Below are 15586 nucleotides of genomic sequence, written 5' to 3'. Positions count from 1 at the left end.
CCTGCTCCACGGGAAGCCCGGTTCTCCCTCTCCCACTCCCCCTGCTTGTGTTCCCTCTCTGGCTGTCTTTCTCTCTGTCAAATAAATAAAACCTTTAAAAAAAAAAAAAGAAATCTGTTACATACCCAATACATATTAAGGCAAGTAATAACTGTCTTTGGGCAGTTTTGGCAATTTTTCCAGGAGTATTATCTCATAATTGGAAGTGTTGAGCATTGTGGTACCTAGCTCTTGCAAAGATCAGTTTAAAAAGCAATTGAGTAAGTAATTATATTTGAGACCACAAAAATTCCTTTAGAGGGGAAATGAACAGGATAACTCTCCAAATTGTATGCAAATGACAACTTGTGTTTGGGATGGGATATCTGTTGAGGAAGATGAGAAGCTCTGGAGAACTACCAGCTGACTTGATGAGTGTCCTTAATGAGGATGAAGACATGGAGGACAAAGATGGATATAAAGATTTTGGGTACAAGTATTTCTTGAAATATGAGTATGTAATATTTTTCTTAAAAAACATAATTTCATATAACTCATGATTTTGAATAGGCATGAATAACTCAATTAAAATTATGAATAGATTTGTCTCATCTGTATCCCTAGAAGTTTTATATATTCAGGCTGCTCAAAATCCTCTTCTTTGGGCACACACAGTAGGTTCCTCTGCAGACCACAGAGATTTGTCAAGGTAGAGCTTCTGAATAAAGAGGTATACAGGATGAGGTCAAAGACACAAATGTGAGAGCAAGACCACTACCATAATTCACAAGGGGATAACGGGGGTAAATGTGGGGACAGTGAGAATAAGGAGAGAGAGACCAATCCAGAAGACCACAGAGAAAAAGGATGGATTGATTCCTTTGATGGTCCTCTGGTTTTCTATAGTTACTGACTCCACAGTTTGCAGCCTGGGAGCCCAAGAACGACAGCACCACAAAGAGAAACACAGATGTTGAAAGAATGAGTAAATTCAGATGAGCGATGAGTTAATTTCACCCATGTTAAACTTTGGGTTATGGCTGGATATTGAAGTGGACATGCCCTACAGGCTGATTTAATCGTGAACTAGCCAAAATATCCTCTAGATATTTCAGTAGTTCAAAAATAAACATGGAGTGCCTACTCCAGGCAAAAAATTGAGGCAAACTCAATTTTTTGGACAAACTCCACTCTAGACCCTCAAAATGCTCACAATTTTAGAGGATAAGTAGAAAATCCAGAATTTCCATGGAGGAAAGTTTCAGGGGATGCCAATCTGGTTGGAAGCTGGGCTAGACGGTTTGCCTTAACTTAAAGCAGGGTAGCACAGTGAACACAATTCTATTTATTTGGTGTGGGAGCATGAGGTGCTGATGGAAATTGAGAGACATAAGGACCTACTTCATCCAACAACTTCTTGGTTCTACCATTGAGTGAGAAAAATAAGACAAAGGATGGACAATGCACTTAATGCCACAGGAAACACAGAGTACCCATAATAAGAAGAATATTTAGCACTTCAAATGGGAATGAAGTTCAGGTTAAAAGGTCAGAGCTGAAAGCAGAGGTTTGGCATCAAAGGTGGAAGACTAGATAATCTCTCAGAATAAATGGAGTCCTGCCAAGAGCTAAAAGGTATCCTTGTAAATTTCAAAGTTAAGGGCACTTCTCCCCATGCCTCTGATTGAGATCTGGGGCTCCACTTGACAAATAGATTAAGGTCTAAAACTCTGCCGTCAATATAATAGCTGTTAGCCCCATGTTGTTATTTAAATTCAAATGAATCAAAACAAAAGAAATTAAATCTAAAAATCAGTTCCTCCACCATACTAGCCATAGCCCAAGTGTTCAACAGCCCACCACATGTGGTAAATAGCCACCATGCTGAAAAGCACAGAAATGGAACACTTCTCTTGGACGGTGCTTTACCATTAATGGCAATAAAGACAGGAGAAGAGATATCTCTGTTCTTGATCTTCCAAAAGGGACGTGTACACCCTGTACAGAAACAACTTTACCTTGACCATAACGATGGTAACTCTTCTTGTAAGTCAACGTTAAACTCTTCAAACACTTTCTGTGCTTTCTGAAATTCCTCTTCTGCCTAGAAATGACACATAACAAGTGTTTACACTAAAAAATATCATCGAAACACAAGCCATTTCTATATACAACAACAGCATTTAACATAAAATGGGAATAGCTTTATGGCTTCCAAGAAACATTTTGAGAAGAACAGAAATTTGTCTGGTTAAAAATCCACATAATGTTTGGTGGGGGTGCCTGGATGTCTCAGTTGGTCAAGCATCCGACTCTTGATTTCAGCTTAAGTCATGATCTCAGGGTAGTAAAGTTTGAGCCCCTTAAGAGTCTCTCTCTCCCTCCACCCCTCCCCTGCTCATATGCACATGCACACTCTCTCTCAAAAACAAACAAACCAAAAAACAAATAAAATCCACATAATTTTTTTCACTAAGAGTGAAATATTAAGTTTTATTAAGACATGAAAACTGGCTTGATTACAATGGTTGCTTTTGTAGTCTGGTAGATTCTGGCCACAAAAACGTGTTAACTGCCTGTCTCATACACTGCTCTGCTCTGCATACTGGACATGGATGCTTCCCAAAGAAATTCCCCATGTCTAGTCAGAAGTCTAAATAATTACATTACAAACTAGCGCTTACAAACTGTTGTGGAGCATGCTATTGGGGAAGATGGTAGAGAAACAGAGAAGGTTCCATGGGGAAAGTGACATTCTAGAGGAATCTTGAAGAATCAGCAAAGGTTCACTGAAGAAGCAGGTGGAGAGGTACTACAACACATAAAGATGTTGTTCCCTGGGTTAGAATTCTAGCTTACTGATTGTGTCAACTTGTGAGACGATTTTAACTTTCTTCATCTCCGATACCTCACTGATAAAAACGCGACACTAATGCCTACTTCCACACATATCGTAAGTATTAATAAATGATGGCACAGCTGAGCGTGGTGCCTGGAAACTATGGTGTCTTACATGACGGGCAGCTCTTACCGTGGCAGCTTGGGAACTGCTGTGTGGGCCATGGGATCTCTAGTTTAGGATGTGCATATGAAAAAAGGAGCAGAGGAGAAAGAAGATTCAAAAGGTGATTAGGATGAATAGGTGAGTCATAACCAAGTTGTGCGGGTCTCATATGCACACCGAGAAACTGAGATTTGTTTTCTATAGGCGATGCGAGCCATTAAAAGACAAGCAGTGGAGAAACTATCTAGATATGTGATGTAGAAAGACTATTCAGACAGCTGTGTGTAGGCAGATAGGAGGAGGCAAGACTGGAAGCAAAGGGAATAGCTAGCAGGTGTCAGTTGGCATCTGTAAGTGCCTGGCAAACATAGTAAAATGGGTTTTCTAAAAGAAAACGAATGTTCTACAAATCCAGCACGTGTCTGCACTCTCTGGCAACTACAGGTTATGTCTTAGAATTTCAAATTTGGTTTTCTATCTGAATCTGCCTTTTAGCTTCAAATACGGACCCCAAACACAGAACAAAGTGGAGAAACACATTACTTTCACTGACCCTGCAGTATTGTCGGGGGCCAAGGTTTACTCTGACCAAAATGTGTGAGTCGGTGTCAGCCATGTGAACTCTACAATCACATGAAAAACCTTATTAAAAATTAGGGAAAGCAGCCCACAAGTACCATGTTTCAGTTTAAATTCTGTCCTAATTCCAATCTCCTTAAAAGAAATAACAGGTATACCTTGTTTTCCTGTGCTTTACTTCACTGTGCTTTGCAGACACTAAATTTTTTTACAAATTGAGGTTTGGGGCAACCCTGCAACAAGTAAGCCTGTAAGTAACATTTTTCCAGAAGCATTTGCTCACTTCATGTCTCTGGGTCACATTCATGTAATTCTTGCAATATTTGAGCGTTTTCATTATCATCATATTTGTTATAATCTGTGATCAGTGATTATGACTTGCTGAAAGCACAGATAATAGCATTTTCTAGAAATAAAGTGTTTTTAATTAAGGTATGCATGTTGTGTTTTTAAACATAATGTTAATGCACACTTAATAGACTACAGTATAGTGTAAACATAACTTTTGCATACACTGGGAAACTAAAAATTCATTTGAATGGCTTTATTAAAATATTTGTTTTATTGCCATGGTTGGAAACTGAACCCACAATATCTCTGAGTTATGCTTGTATTTAATTTTAAAAAGCAATATTGTTATAGGTCATAGAATATGGAGAGTGGTGTCAACGGTGGGATCAGTCCTTACCTTAGAGATTCGACTTTCATCCTTCCTCTTGGAGCTCTGCAAAGCTTCCAGATGGTGGCGAGCACTGTCATAGTCCACCAGCTTCCTGCTGCGCTTTGCAATGCGATTCTGCCAACAAGGAAATGTATGCATGGTTATAGATTCTCTTTTTGATTGCTAAAATGCTTCCATTGTCCAGAGTAACCGAGGATCCTGACTGGAGACTGAAGTGAACCAGAATTTCAGCCAACAAATGATACCTGGAAATCACACAACCACCTCCAATTCTTTATGTAAAAACCATCAGGTAAATATCTTTCCTTCTATGATAATTAGGCCGATCATGAATAGTGGAAGGTAGAATTTGTAGTCAAGATCAGAAAAATTCCAAAACTCGTTGAGGGGAGCAAGAAACCTATACTATCTTTTAGCCTCTATTCTAAATCTTTCAATGTTCCATTTCGAAGATCATGGAAGACTCTATTAGGCTGTGGTTTTAGAATTCTAATAACACACCAACAGAAGTTCTATAAAGCAGATTTACTTCCTAAAAAATCCTTTCTCTTAAAAGGGTTCCTCAATCCTTTTGTTCATTAGAAGCATCTGAGGAGCCTTAAAAATATATGGATTCTTAAAGACCCCACTTCCATTTAGGATACAGACAGCTGCAATGAATGTCACTCTGATACTGACAAGAAAAAATCCAGATAATCTATAAAAGGACAACTCTCCTTGATTCTTTGAGAGACCTAAGGGTCACAAGGAAGCAAAATAATCTGAATTCTTTTATTTGGGAAGAAAGACAATGTCCTCCAAGGAGAGACAACACAACAAATTATTTGTGCCAACAAACCAGGGTAGAAGTAGAAGTTGTGGACATGAAGAGGTCAGCCAAAATTTTAACAAACTGTTAGAGGCCTAGTGTGGGCTAATGTATCACTTTGGAAAGCTGGGTGCCCAAGACACAAGGACAAATTGCACTTATGGGTAAGCTCTTCCCTTCAACCTCCATTGGATGCTATAAGAAAGTCTGGGAAGAAGACACTCCTTTGCAGTACAGGAGAGAATGAGGTGAGCTATGGCTGCTACAGGGTGGGCACTGAGCCCTGCCCATCTCATGCACCTTTTTCTCTTACAAGGTAAAAGCTTTAAGTTGTTTAAGGAGGGAGCCCATAGAGACCAGGCAAAGGTACACACCTTGAAGGAGAGGAATAGAAGCAAAACCAATCTGGCCCTGGGGGAGGATTAAGAAACCCTTCTGGCCCCTATGATATATGTAAATATCACTGTTACACAAGGAAGGATAGAAGAAAAAAATCTCCACTGATTAGGGAGGGGCATAAAACCATCTTGGGCCCATGGTCTGGCTGGCTCCTTTAACAAGCAGTGGTCTGTTCCCACTTGAGCAGGGGCAGGGAACTCCTGCCCAAGGCCAACCACAGATATGAGACTGATTTTGCTTAAGACAGGCCAAGAACTCTGTCTTGTCTCGCTCTCTCTCCCTCTCTACAAAAAAAAAAAAAAAAAAAAAAAGGACAGACCAAGGAAGTATAACAAGAAACAGCAGTGTCCCCATTACAAGTTTAACAGTCAACAATAAGCGATAGCTGCCTACCACTGGAAGGAGGGCAAGTGTATAGAGAGAGGCCCCTTCTGCAGTACAGCCATACAAGGAACTAAGATCTGATGGGGAACAAGGACACGGAGGATAATTCTCTGACATTCAAGGACCTACCTTATGTGGACCAAAGGAGAGGCAAAAACCAGACTTCAACCCAAGTCTGAAAACATTATAGATGTTAGAAAATAAGCACAAGGCATTAGCAGCCCAATTCTAGAGGAATGTGAAAGCCATACTGTAATGAAAGTAATAATAGTAAAATCATAATAACCAACAAACCTAAATCCAGCTCAATTCATGATCAGATTGATTTGCACTGCCACACTACTGGCCTGACAAAAAGGCATGTCCATTTCAAGGAATTAATATTACTTCAGTCTTCACTATACATGATGTCTGGGATTCAGTCTAAAATTATGAAACACACACACAAAGAAAATCCATGAGAAAAGATAAAGCAATCAACTGAACCAGACTCAGCCATGACCCAGATGCTGGAAATACCAAACAAATTTTAAAACGACCAAGACTAATGGAGCGCCTGGGTGGCTCAGTCGTTAACTGTCTGCCTTCGGCTCAGGTCATGATCCCAGGGTCCTGGGATCGAGCCCCACATCAGGCTCCCTACTCAGCAGGAAGGCTGCTTCTCCCTCTCCCACTCCCCCTGCTTGTGTTCCCTCTCTCACTGTGTCTCTCTCTGTCAAATAAATAAAATCTTAAAAAAAAAAAATCTATGAAAATGTATCAAGAGAAATTATTCCTATTAAAACACAAAGAGAAATAAGAGTTGAAAAATAACAGAATCAAGCATACAAAACCTGTAATACAATATTAAATGGTCCAACATGGTCTAACTGGAGTTTCCAAAAGAGATGAGAGGTTAAGTCAGAAGAAATATTTAAAGAGATATTGGCTGAGAAATTTATATAATAATGACGACATCAAAGTACAGACCCAAGAAACTCACAGAACCCCAAGAAGGACAAAGACTGAATAATATCCATCCAGACACTTCACAGCCAAACTGCTTAAAATCAAGAAGGAAAATATAAAGAACAAAGGCAAGGATTACAGAAAGCTACTCTTGAGAAACTATGCAGCCAAAATACAATGACATAACATTTTTAAAGTGCTGAAAAATAAAAAAAAAAAAAAGAAAAAGAAATCTGCAAACTCAGAATTCTATTCCCAGTGAAAATACCTTCCAACAGTAAAAGTGAAATAAAGTTGTTGTTTTTTTTTTTTTTCAGACTGGGGCGCCTGGGTGGCTCAGTTAGTTAAGCATCAGACTCTTGTTTTCTGCTCAGGTCATGATCTTGTGGTCATGGGATCAAGCCCCACGTCAAACTCCGTGCTCAGCAGAGTCTACTTGGGATTCTCTCTTCCTCTCCTTCTGCCCCTCCCCCTGCTTGTGTGTGCCCTCTCTCTCTAAGTAAATAAAATCTTTTAAAAAAGTCTTTTTCAGACGAACAAAAGCTGAAAGAATTCACTGCCATCATAGGAATCACACACACACAAAAGTAAGTACCAGAAATTAATAAAATTCAAGGCCAATATACATGATTTGGGTTTTTTACTTTTAAGTGCTTTAAAAGGTAATTGATTATCTAGAACAAAAAAAAAGAAACAGAAAAAATGTATTGTGGAGTTTATAACATATGTAAAGGAAAATTTTGTGACAATAGCAGCAGAGGAAGTGAAGAAAGAACTGGAGATATATTGTTTATATAAAAGTGCTATGATAATATTTGAAGTTAGACAGGAAAAGTTAAAGATATATGTCACAAATTGTATAGCAACCACTAAAAAGTTAAATAGGTATACTTTCTCAAATAAATAAATAAATACCTAAAACAAAAGTGGGGGGCACCTGGGTGGCTCAGTTGGTTAAGTGTCCAGCTCTTGATTTTGACTCAGGTCATGATCTCAGGGTGGGGAAATCTAGCCTCGTGTTTGGCTCCATGCTCAGTGGGGAGTCTGCTTGAGATTCTCTCTCCCTCTCCCTCTGCATCCTCCCCTGCTTGCCCGTGCATGCACTCTCTCTCAAATAAATAAATCTTAAAAAAGGAGGTATAACTAATAAGCAAATAATAAGCAAATTTAATTAGTCTGATGCAAGGCCCATGCATTTGGCCTTTTTGAAAAGACCCCTAGTGGTTCAGTTACACCCAGCCAGTCCAATTGGAGAACTACTACAGGAGAAGACCCTTAAAAAACTTTTAAGTTTTATATGGTAGGAAGAAGAAAACAACACTAGCATGTTCATGGCATACAAACACAGTCACAACTCACAGACTCTCAGCAACCTACAGTATGGGTATTGCAGGGATTATTCCCATTTTACATGTAGAGAATCTCCAGTTGCATGAGATTAACTTCTACTTGTCCAGAATTGCTCAGAAAGTCTGTGGCAAAGATGAATTAGATGTCAGCCAACCCTCCCACCTCACACCAACCAGTACCAGGAGTAGAATGAGGCACATGAGACATCTAGGGCACAACATCTAAGAAGGCCCTTACTCTCAGGGACACACACCTGCGGGGTCAGCAACCAAGAGTAGGTGCCTCCTTATATCTTGAACTCTAGTGCCCTCACCTGCCTCATCCAGTCCCAGCCCTCCTCCTGACTCTTGGTTAGTCCTCTTAACTGCTCCCATATTTCTCAGACCTACCCCATCATTCAATTACCACCTGTCACTCTATGCTATTCCTCTACACCCCCTTTGGGATGGATGAGAGGTGGGTTGGGGCACTTACTCTCATTTAGCTGCTTCCAATCTCTTCACCCTCTACACCTACCACTTCCAACTGGTGTTAGTGGAAAGCATGGATGACTCACATTTCCTTAAAGATATGGGATGAATTAGTCTAGGCAGGATGCAGGGAGGCCCTTCAGGGCACTCTAGTGGGGAGAGTGTGCCTATGAGATGACCAACTCATTATTTCTAGCAAACATCTAATTACTACCCTCAAAGGAACATTGTTCCTTGAAGCAGTGGACTTGTGTAACTCTGTGTATCTCTGATAAAGCTCTGCTTCATGGACTTGTAGGGGAGGGGTTGGGGTGGGGAACTCTTCTTTAGTATCTTCCAAGAAGCCAATCTTGATTCTTTGAAGATGAATGCGTTTTTTGAAAAGGGCCAAAATTCAATGACTTCCAAGCCTGGGAATAAGGTGGAAGAGTACATTGGGTCATCTTTTTTTGTTCAAAAACAAGAAGTGAAATAAATAATGTGACTCATTTTCTTGGGTAACTGACAAGTCAATTACAGAGCAGGGCTTACCATAGTAGAAGGGCCTGTTTTGAAGGCCATCACTCATTTTGATTCACACAATTTTGTGTTGGAAATACAAATCAATCTTATTTCCTTACCTATCTGATACTTGAAAAACTTGAAGAAAGAATCAAATCTTCTAAGTAAGGGTAGAGTTAATCCACCTTAGCTTTTATATGGGAAATAACACAATTCTTATTTAACCATCCAGTAATAAATTTAATTAAGTAAATTTACTAGTTTAACAGTGAAGAGTTTAATGATATGGTTCAACTGAAATTTCTTCAAATTTCCCACTGCACACTGACCTTATACAGTAAAAAAAATTAATTTATTATATTTTTTTAAATGTCAATAATAACCCCAACTTGGAATTCACTTTGGCACACTGCTGTAAATATATGTTTAGGTGCTTATGCATGGCTGCCAAGATAGAATCTAAACTACATTTTACAATAACTGCTCAGAGCTGTAAGCCTGCCTGGGTTGATGACAAGCTGGCTCTTATTATAACATTGATTTTAGATGTCAGAGCTGTGTAATAAGAACTATAACACCGGGTACCCTGCCAATCACAGTTGGAAAAGTCAAACATCATTCCCTCATGATGGTACTTCATAGTCCTTGCTGGTGAGCACCAGTAAATATTTGGAAATTTGCCTGACGTGTTAACTACACATGACTGTTTGATTTTAATGGAAGTCAGGGAAGTCAATTGTGTTCCATGCTTTGAAAATTCTCCACAGAGTATTTTTAATCATTAGCTTCCTTTCCATCAATAACCCATTCATTACATAATTATTCAGCACTAACTTGACAAAGTGATAGAGTCTACATCCACTTCTACCTTCCATTCAGACAGAGAGAATACTTAAAGACACAGAGAATAACTTAAGTGTATCTTCACAGAAAAAATGTCTTTCAAATATTAGAAACAGCTACTGTGTCTACTCTCCAATTCCAAATAGCTTCCTTTCCTAGTTCAACACTGCTGTGTCCTCAACTCTTTGTCATATGAAACGGTTTCACAATTGTCCACCTTGGTTGAAATGCTATTCTAAATGTGACTTCAGAGAAAGATGATTTCAGCCTCTTTCCATGACACAGGCAACACCATGACATATATTTTATTTATTTTAAAGACACCCAGCTAGATGACATTATTCCCAAATCTCTAGTGTAAAGATGGTTCAGTCACTGGAGGATCATCTTTGTGCATGACCTCAACCATGGACCTCAAGAAAAGAATTGCTTAAGCAAAAGTTCTACTGAGTTCTTCATCTGTCTGATGTGGAACAAACTGGAGACAGTCAATATCATCCATCATGATTTTATTTAATTAATTTAAATATTTATTTATTTACTTTTAGAGAGAGAGAGAGAGAGAAGAGAGAGAGCATGAGTAGGCAGAAGGGCAGAGGAAGAAGGAGAGAATCCACAAGCAGACTCCCCACTGAGCATGGAGTCCGACATGGGGCTTGATCTCACGACTCTGAGATCATGACCTGAGCTGAAACCAAGAGTTAGACGCTTAACCAACTGAGCCACCCAGGTGCCGCCATCATGATTTTATTTTAATCTATGTTTCAATGCAGGTACTTCTGGGTGTATTTGTCTTCTAAAATTATATGCTTCTAGAGAATATGGCCAATTTCCAAATTACTATGGCTGGGCAGTACCGTAACAACCAAGATACTCCACATTTTTCTGATGATACTAAGTTTTTGTTCCTGAAGCTGAACAACTTTTCAAATGTGTTCTTCTCTGGTCAATCACAGCCTTCATTTGCTTAGTTAAATCATACTCTTAATGTATATTATATGAATAATTTAGACTAGTTGCAAACTGCTTTGAAATTTTCAAGTACGAGGTCAAAGTTTTCCCATATCCCCTTCTGATTTATTAGGGACTGATTTTTATGGAGATTAAATTACCACGCAACAAATGATATTCTGAAGTGTGATAATGATTCTGAGACTCTCTGCTCCACAAATGTTACAAATTCTAAGACAAAATGTGACTGTCCACCAAATAATCTGAAGATATCCCAAGACACATTCCCTATAGGCTAGTGCATGGCAGCCTCAGAGAATCCTAAAATTTTTTCAATTTAATTTTTAAATCTCTCAGAAAGTTTTAAAAAACCAACTTACATCTTTTAATGAGGATACAATCATGCAATGGCTCACGAAAGTGCTCTCCTGCCTATTATGATAACGTCATTGAGAATCCATCGTTTGGATTTGTTCTCTGTGACATTCTGCCACCAAGGCTAATTAATGTACCTAGTCTGGTCCACCGAGGCTTTTTGTATGGTGCCCCTGTGTCCCAAAACACATTGGGATGTTGGCCAATTAGTTTAGGTATTATGTATGGGACCAAGGAAATTGACATCATTTACAGGAGTGCTGCTCTGGCTGAGAAGCTTCCCTATGTTTCATGGCCAAGGCCAGTGCACGTTACTGCAGCTAGTGTCCTGGTGTTTGGCAATGGCTACAAAGCAGGCCAGAGAAAAGTGGAGCTTCACATCAGAAGTCACCTAATTAAGGCTCTGCAGATGGATGGATGCTGGTTCATGGCCTCCTTCACCCTATAAGAAGGGCAGCACCGTGGTACTTACCTGGTATTCCTCCTTGAGCAGGAAAAACAACTGGGTGCAGATCTATTCATGCTACCATGTGCTATGTACAGCCCTGATGGTTTAAAAACCATCTCTACCTCCAAGGTCAATTCTAAATCTATGATGTTTGATCCTCCACTTATATATTTCCCATCAATGAATCCAAGTGTCAAATAAGACAAATATTTTAGATGAGATATTTTTAGACCCAGTTGCAAATGTATTTGAAATGCTTCTATCTTAACAGTTCAATCTAAACCAGGAAATTTTAAGGAGAGAAAACATATGCAGGTGTGCTCTGAACAGTAAACAAGGAAAGACTGAATCTTGCTCTCAGGTTTGCAATGAAGTTTCTCCTTTCTTGGAGACTGCTGTTTATTCTAATGAAAATTCTTATCAAATGCTACACAATAAAAAGGTTGGAACACAAAGATTGGAATTTTTGTTATCTGGTTTGCAATTTTATATCTAGAGCATTAAAAAGATATCTATAGAGAAACAAAAGCTGAAGCAGTTCGCTAAAGGGGAAAATGTGATTTCTGTGGCTACATTTCATTTCAAAAGATAGGAACAAGATAAAATTTCCATGCTTAAATAAATGAAAAGTGACCGTGTTTGATGTCAGTTTGAGGACTCTGAATTCGACTTATCTCTTGCCCATGTTTCAATAAGTACATAGAACCATTCAATTCTTCCCTTTATAGACACAAAGTAAAATACCTTTATGTCAGGAAATTGGCCCAGATAGGTATCCAGTGTCAGCAAGGACCCATCCACTAGTTTTTGATGAAAGTCTTCCCATAGGACATCACATTTCTAAAAGAAGAAGAGAAATAAAGAGATAACTGCTGAACGATTTTAATTGGATACTTTTCACCGAACTTCTAAAAAAATCAGGAACGATAAAATTAGATAAATAGTACTTCCTTGGATAATAGATGTTAGAAAAAAAAATGTGGATTATTTAATAATACAATAAAATTTCAAGGCAATTTGGCTACAACTTATTTTCTTATTATGTTAATCATCATACATCACATCATTAGTTTTTGATGTAGTATTCTATGATTCATTGTTTGCGTATAATACCCAGTGCTCCATTCAGTACGTGCCCTCTTTAATACCCAACACCAGGCTAACCCATCCCCCGATCCCCTCCCCTCTAGAACCCTCAGTTTGTTTCTCAGAGTCCATAGTCTCTCATGGTTCGTCTCCGGCTCCGATGTCCCCCCCTTCATTTTTCCCTTCCTACTATCTTCTTTCTTTTTAACATATAATGTATTATTTGTTTCAGAGGTACAGGTCTGTGATTCAACAGTCGTACACAATTCACAGCGCTCACCATAGCCCATACCCTCCCCAATGTCTATCACCTAGCCACCCCACCCCTCCCACCCCCCACCACTCAAGAACCCTGTTTGTTACCTGAGATTAAGAATTCCTTTTATCAGTGAGATCATATGATACATGTTTTTCTCTGATTGCCTTATTTTGCTCAGCATAATACCCTCCAGTTCTATCCATGTCATTGCAAATGGCAAGATTTCATTCCTTTTGATGGCTGCATAATATTCCATTGTATATATATACCACCTCTTCTTTATCCATTCATCTGTTGATGGACATCTTGGCTCTTTCCATAGTTTGGCTATTGTGGACATTGCTGCTATAAACATCGGGGTGCATGTACCCCTTCGGATCCCCACATTTGTATCTTTGGGATAAATACCCACTAGTGCAATTACTGGGTCATATGTTAGCTCTATTTTCAAATTTTTGAGGAACCTCCATACTGTTTTCCAGAGTGGCTGTACCAGCTTGCATTCCCACCAACAGTGTAGGAGGGTCCCCTTTCTCCACATCCTCGCCAACATCTGTCATTTTCTGACATGTCAATTTTAGTCATTCTGACTGGTGTGAGGTGGTATCTCACTGAGGTTTTGATTTGGATTTCCCTGATGCCGAGCGATGTTGAGCACTTTTTCATGTGTCTGTTGGCCATTTGGATGTCTTCTTTGGAAAAAAGTCTGTTCATGTGTTCTGCCCATTTCTTGATTGGATCATTTGTTCTTTGGGTGTTGAGTTTGATAAGTTCTTTATAGATTTTGGATACCAGCCCTTTATCTGATATGTCATTTGCAAATATCTTCTCCCATTCTGTCGGTTGTCTTTTGGTTTTGTTGACTGTTTCTTTTGCTATGCAAAAGCTTTTTATCTTGATGAAGTCCCAATAGTTCATTTTTGCCCTTGCTTCCCTTACCTTTGGCCATGTTTCTAGGAAGAAGTTGCTGCGGCTGAGGTAAAAGAGGTTTCTGCCTGTGTTCTCCTTTAGGATTTTGATGGACTCCTGTCTCACATTGAGGTCTTTCAACCATTTTGAGTCTATTTTTGTGTGTGGTGTAAGGAAATGGTCCAGTTTCATTCTTCTGCATGTGGCTGTCCAATTTTCCCAACACCATTTGTTGAAGAGACTGTCTTTTTTCCATTGGACATTCTTTCCTGCTTTGTCAAAGATGAGTTGACCATAGAGTTGAGGGTCCATTTCTGGGCTCTCTATTCTGTTCCACTGATCTATGTGTCTGTTTTTGTGCCAGTACCATACTGTCTTGATGATGACAGCTTTGTAATAAAGCTGGAAGTCTGGAATTGTGATGCCACCAGCTTTGCTTTTCTTTTTCAACATTCCTCTGGCTATTCAGGGTCTTTTCTGGTTCCATACAAATTTTAGGATTACTTGTTCCATTTCTTTGAAAAAAGTGGATGGTGTTTTGATAGGGATTGCCTTAAATGTGTAGATTGCTCTAAGTAGCACTGACATCTTCACAATATTTTTTCTTCCAATCCATGAGCATGGAACGATTTTCCATTTCTTTGTGTCTTCCTCAATTTCTTTCATGAGTATTTTATAGTTTTCTGAGTACAAATCCTTTGCCTCTTTGGTTAGATTTATTCGTAGGTATCTTATGGTTTTGGGTGCAATTGTAAATGGGATCGACTCCTTAATTTCTCTTTCTCCTGTCTTGTTGTTGGTGTATAGGAATGCCACTGATTTCTGTGCATTGATTTTATATCCTGCCATTTTACTGAACTCCTGTATGAGTTCTAACAGTTTTGGGGTGGAGTCTTTTGGGTTTTCCACGTAAAGTATCATATCATCTGCAAAGAGTAAGAGCTTGACTTCTTCTTTGCGGATTTGTATGCCTTTTATTTCTTTTTGTTGTCTGATTTCTGTGGCTAGGACTTCTAATACCATGTTGAATAGCAGTGGTGATAGTGGACATCCCTGCCGCATTCCTGACCTTAGGGGGAAAGCTCTCGGTTTTTCCCCATTGAGAATATTTGCTGTGGGTTTTTCAGAGATGGCTTTTATGATTTTGAGGTATGTATCCTCTATCCCTATACTCTGAAGAGTTTTAATCAAGAAAGGGTGCTGTACTTTGTCAAATGCTTTTTCTGCATCTATTGAGAGGATCATATGATTCTTGTTCTTTCTTTTATTAATGTATTGTATCACATTGATTGACTTGCAGATATTGAACCAACCTTGCAGCCCAGGGATAAATCCGACTTGTTTGTGGTGAATAATCCTTTTAATGGACTGTTGCATCCTATTGGCTACTATTTTAGTGAGAATTTTTGCATCCATGTTCATCAAGGATATTGGTCTGCAATTCTCCTTTTTGATGGGGTCTTTGGTTTGGGGATCAAGGTAATGGTGGCCTCATAAAACGAGTTTGGAAGTTTTCCTTCCATTTCTATTTTTTGGAACAGTTTCAAAAGAGTAGGTATTAATTCTTCTTGAAATGTTTGGTAGAATTCCGCTGGGAAGCCTTCTGGCCCT

At 39.0% G+C, this 15586-nt stretch overlaps 1 protein-coding gene across 1 annotated transcript in view; it reads right to left on the bottom strand.

The window, feature by feature from the left end:
• Window positions 1–15586, bottom strand: part of AMPH (amphiphysin) — a 271638-nt gene that overhangs the window by 98251 nt on the left and 157801 nt on the right. The window contains exons 5-7 of the mRNA XM_032430566.1: window positions 12466–12561; window positions 4251–4358; window positions 1998–2083 (exon numbers count right to left, since the gene is read on the bottom strand). Coding sequence (XP_032286457.1) covers window positions 1998–2083; window positions 4251–4358; window positions 12466–12561 — 290 coding nt within the window. The remainder of the gene's footprint in view (window positions 1–1997; window positions 2084–4250; window positions 4359–12465; window positions 12562–15586) is intronic.

Source organism: Phoca vitulina, unplaced genomic scaffold, assembly GCF_004348235.1.
Source record: "Phoca vitulina isolate PV1807 unplaced genomic scaffold, GSC_HSeal_1.0 scaffold44, whole genome shotgun sequence".
In the NCBI taxonomy this organism is placed as follows: Eukaryota; Metazoa; Chordata; class Mammalia; order Carnivora; family Phocidae; genus Phoca; species Phoca vitulina.
The sequence above is the reverse complement of the archived record's forward strand: the minus strand, read 5'-3'. Positions and strand labels throughout refer to the sequence as shown.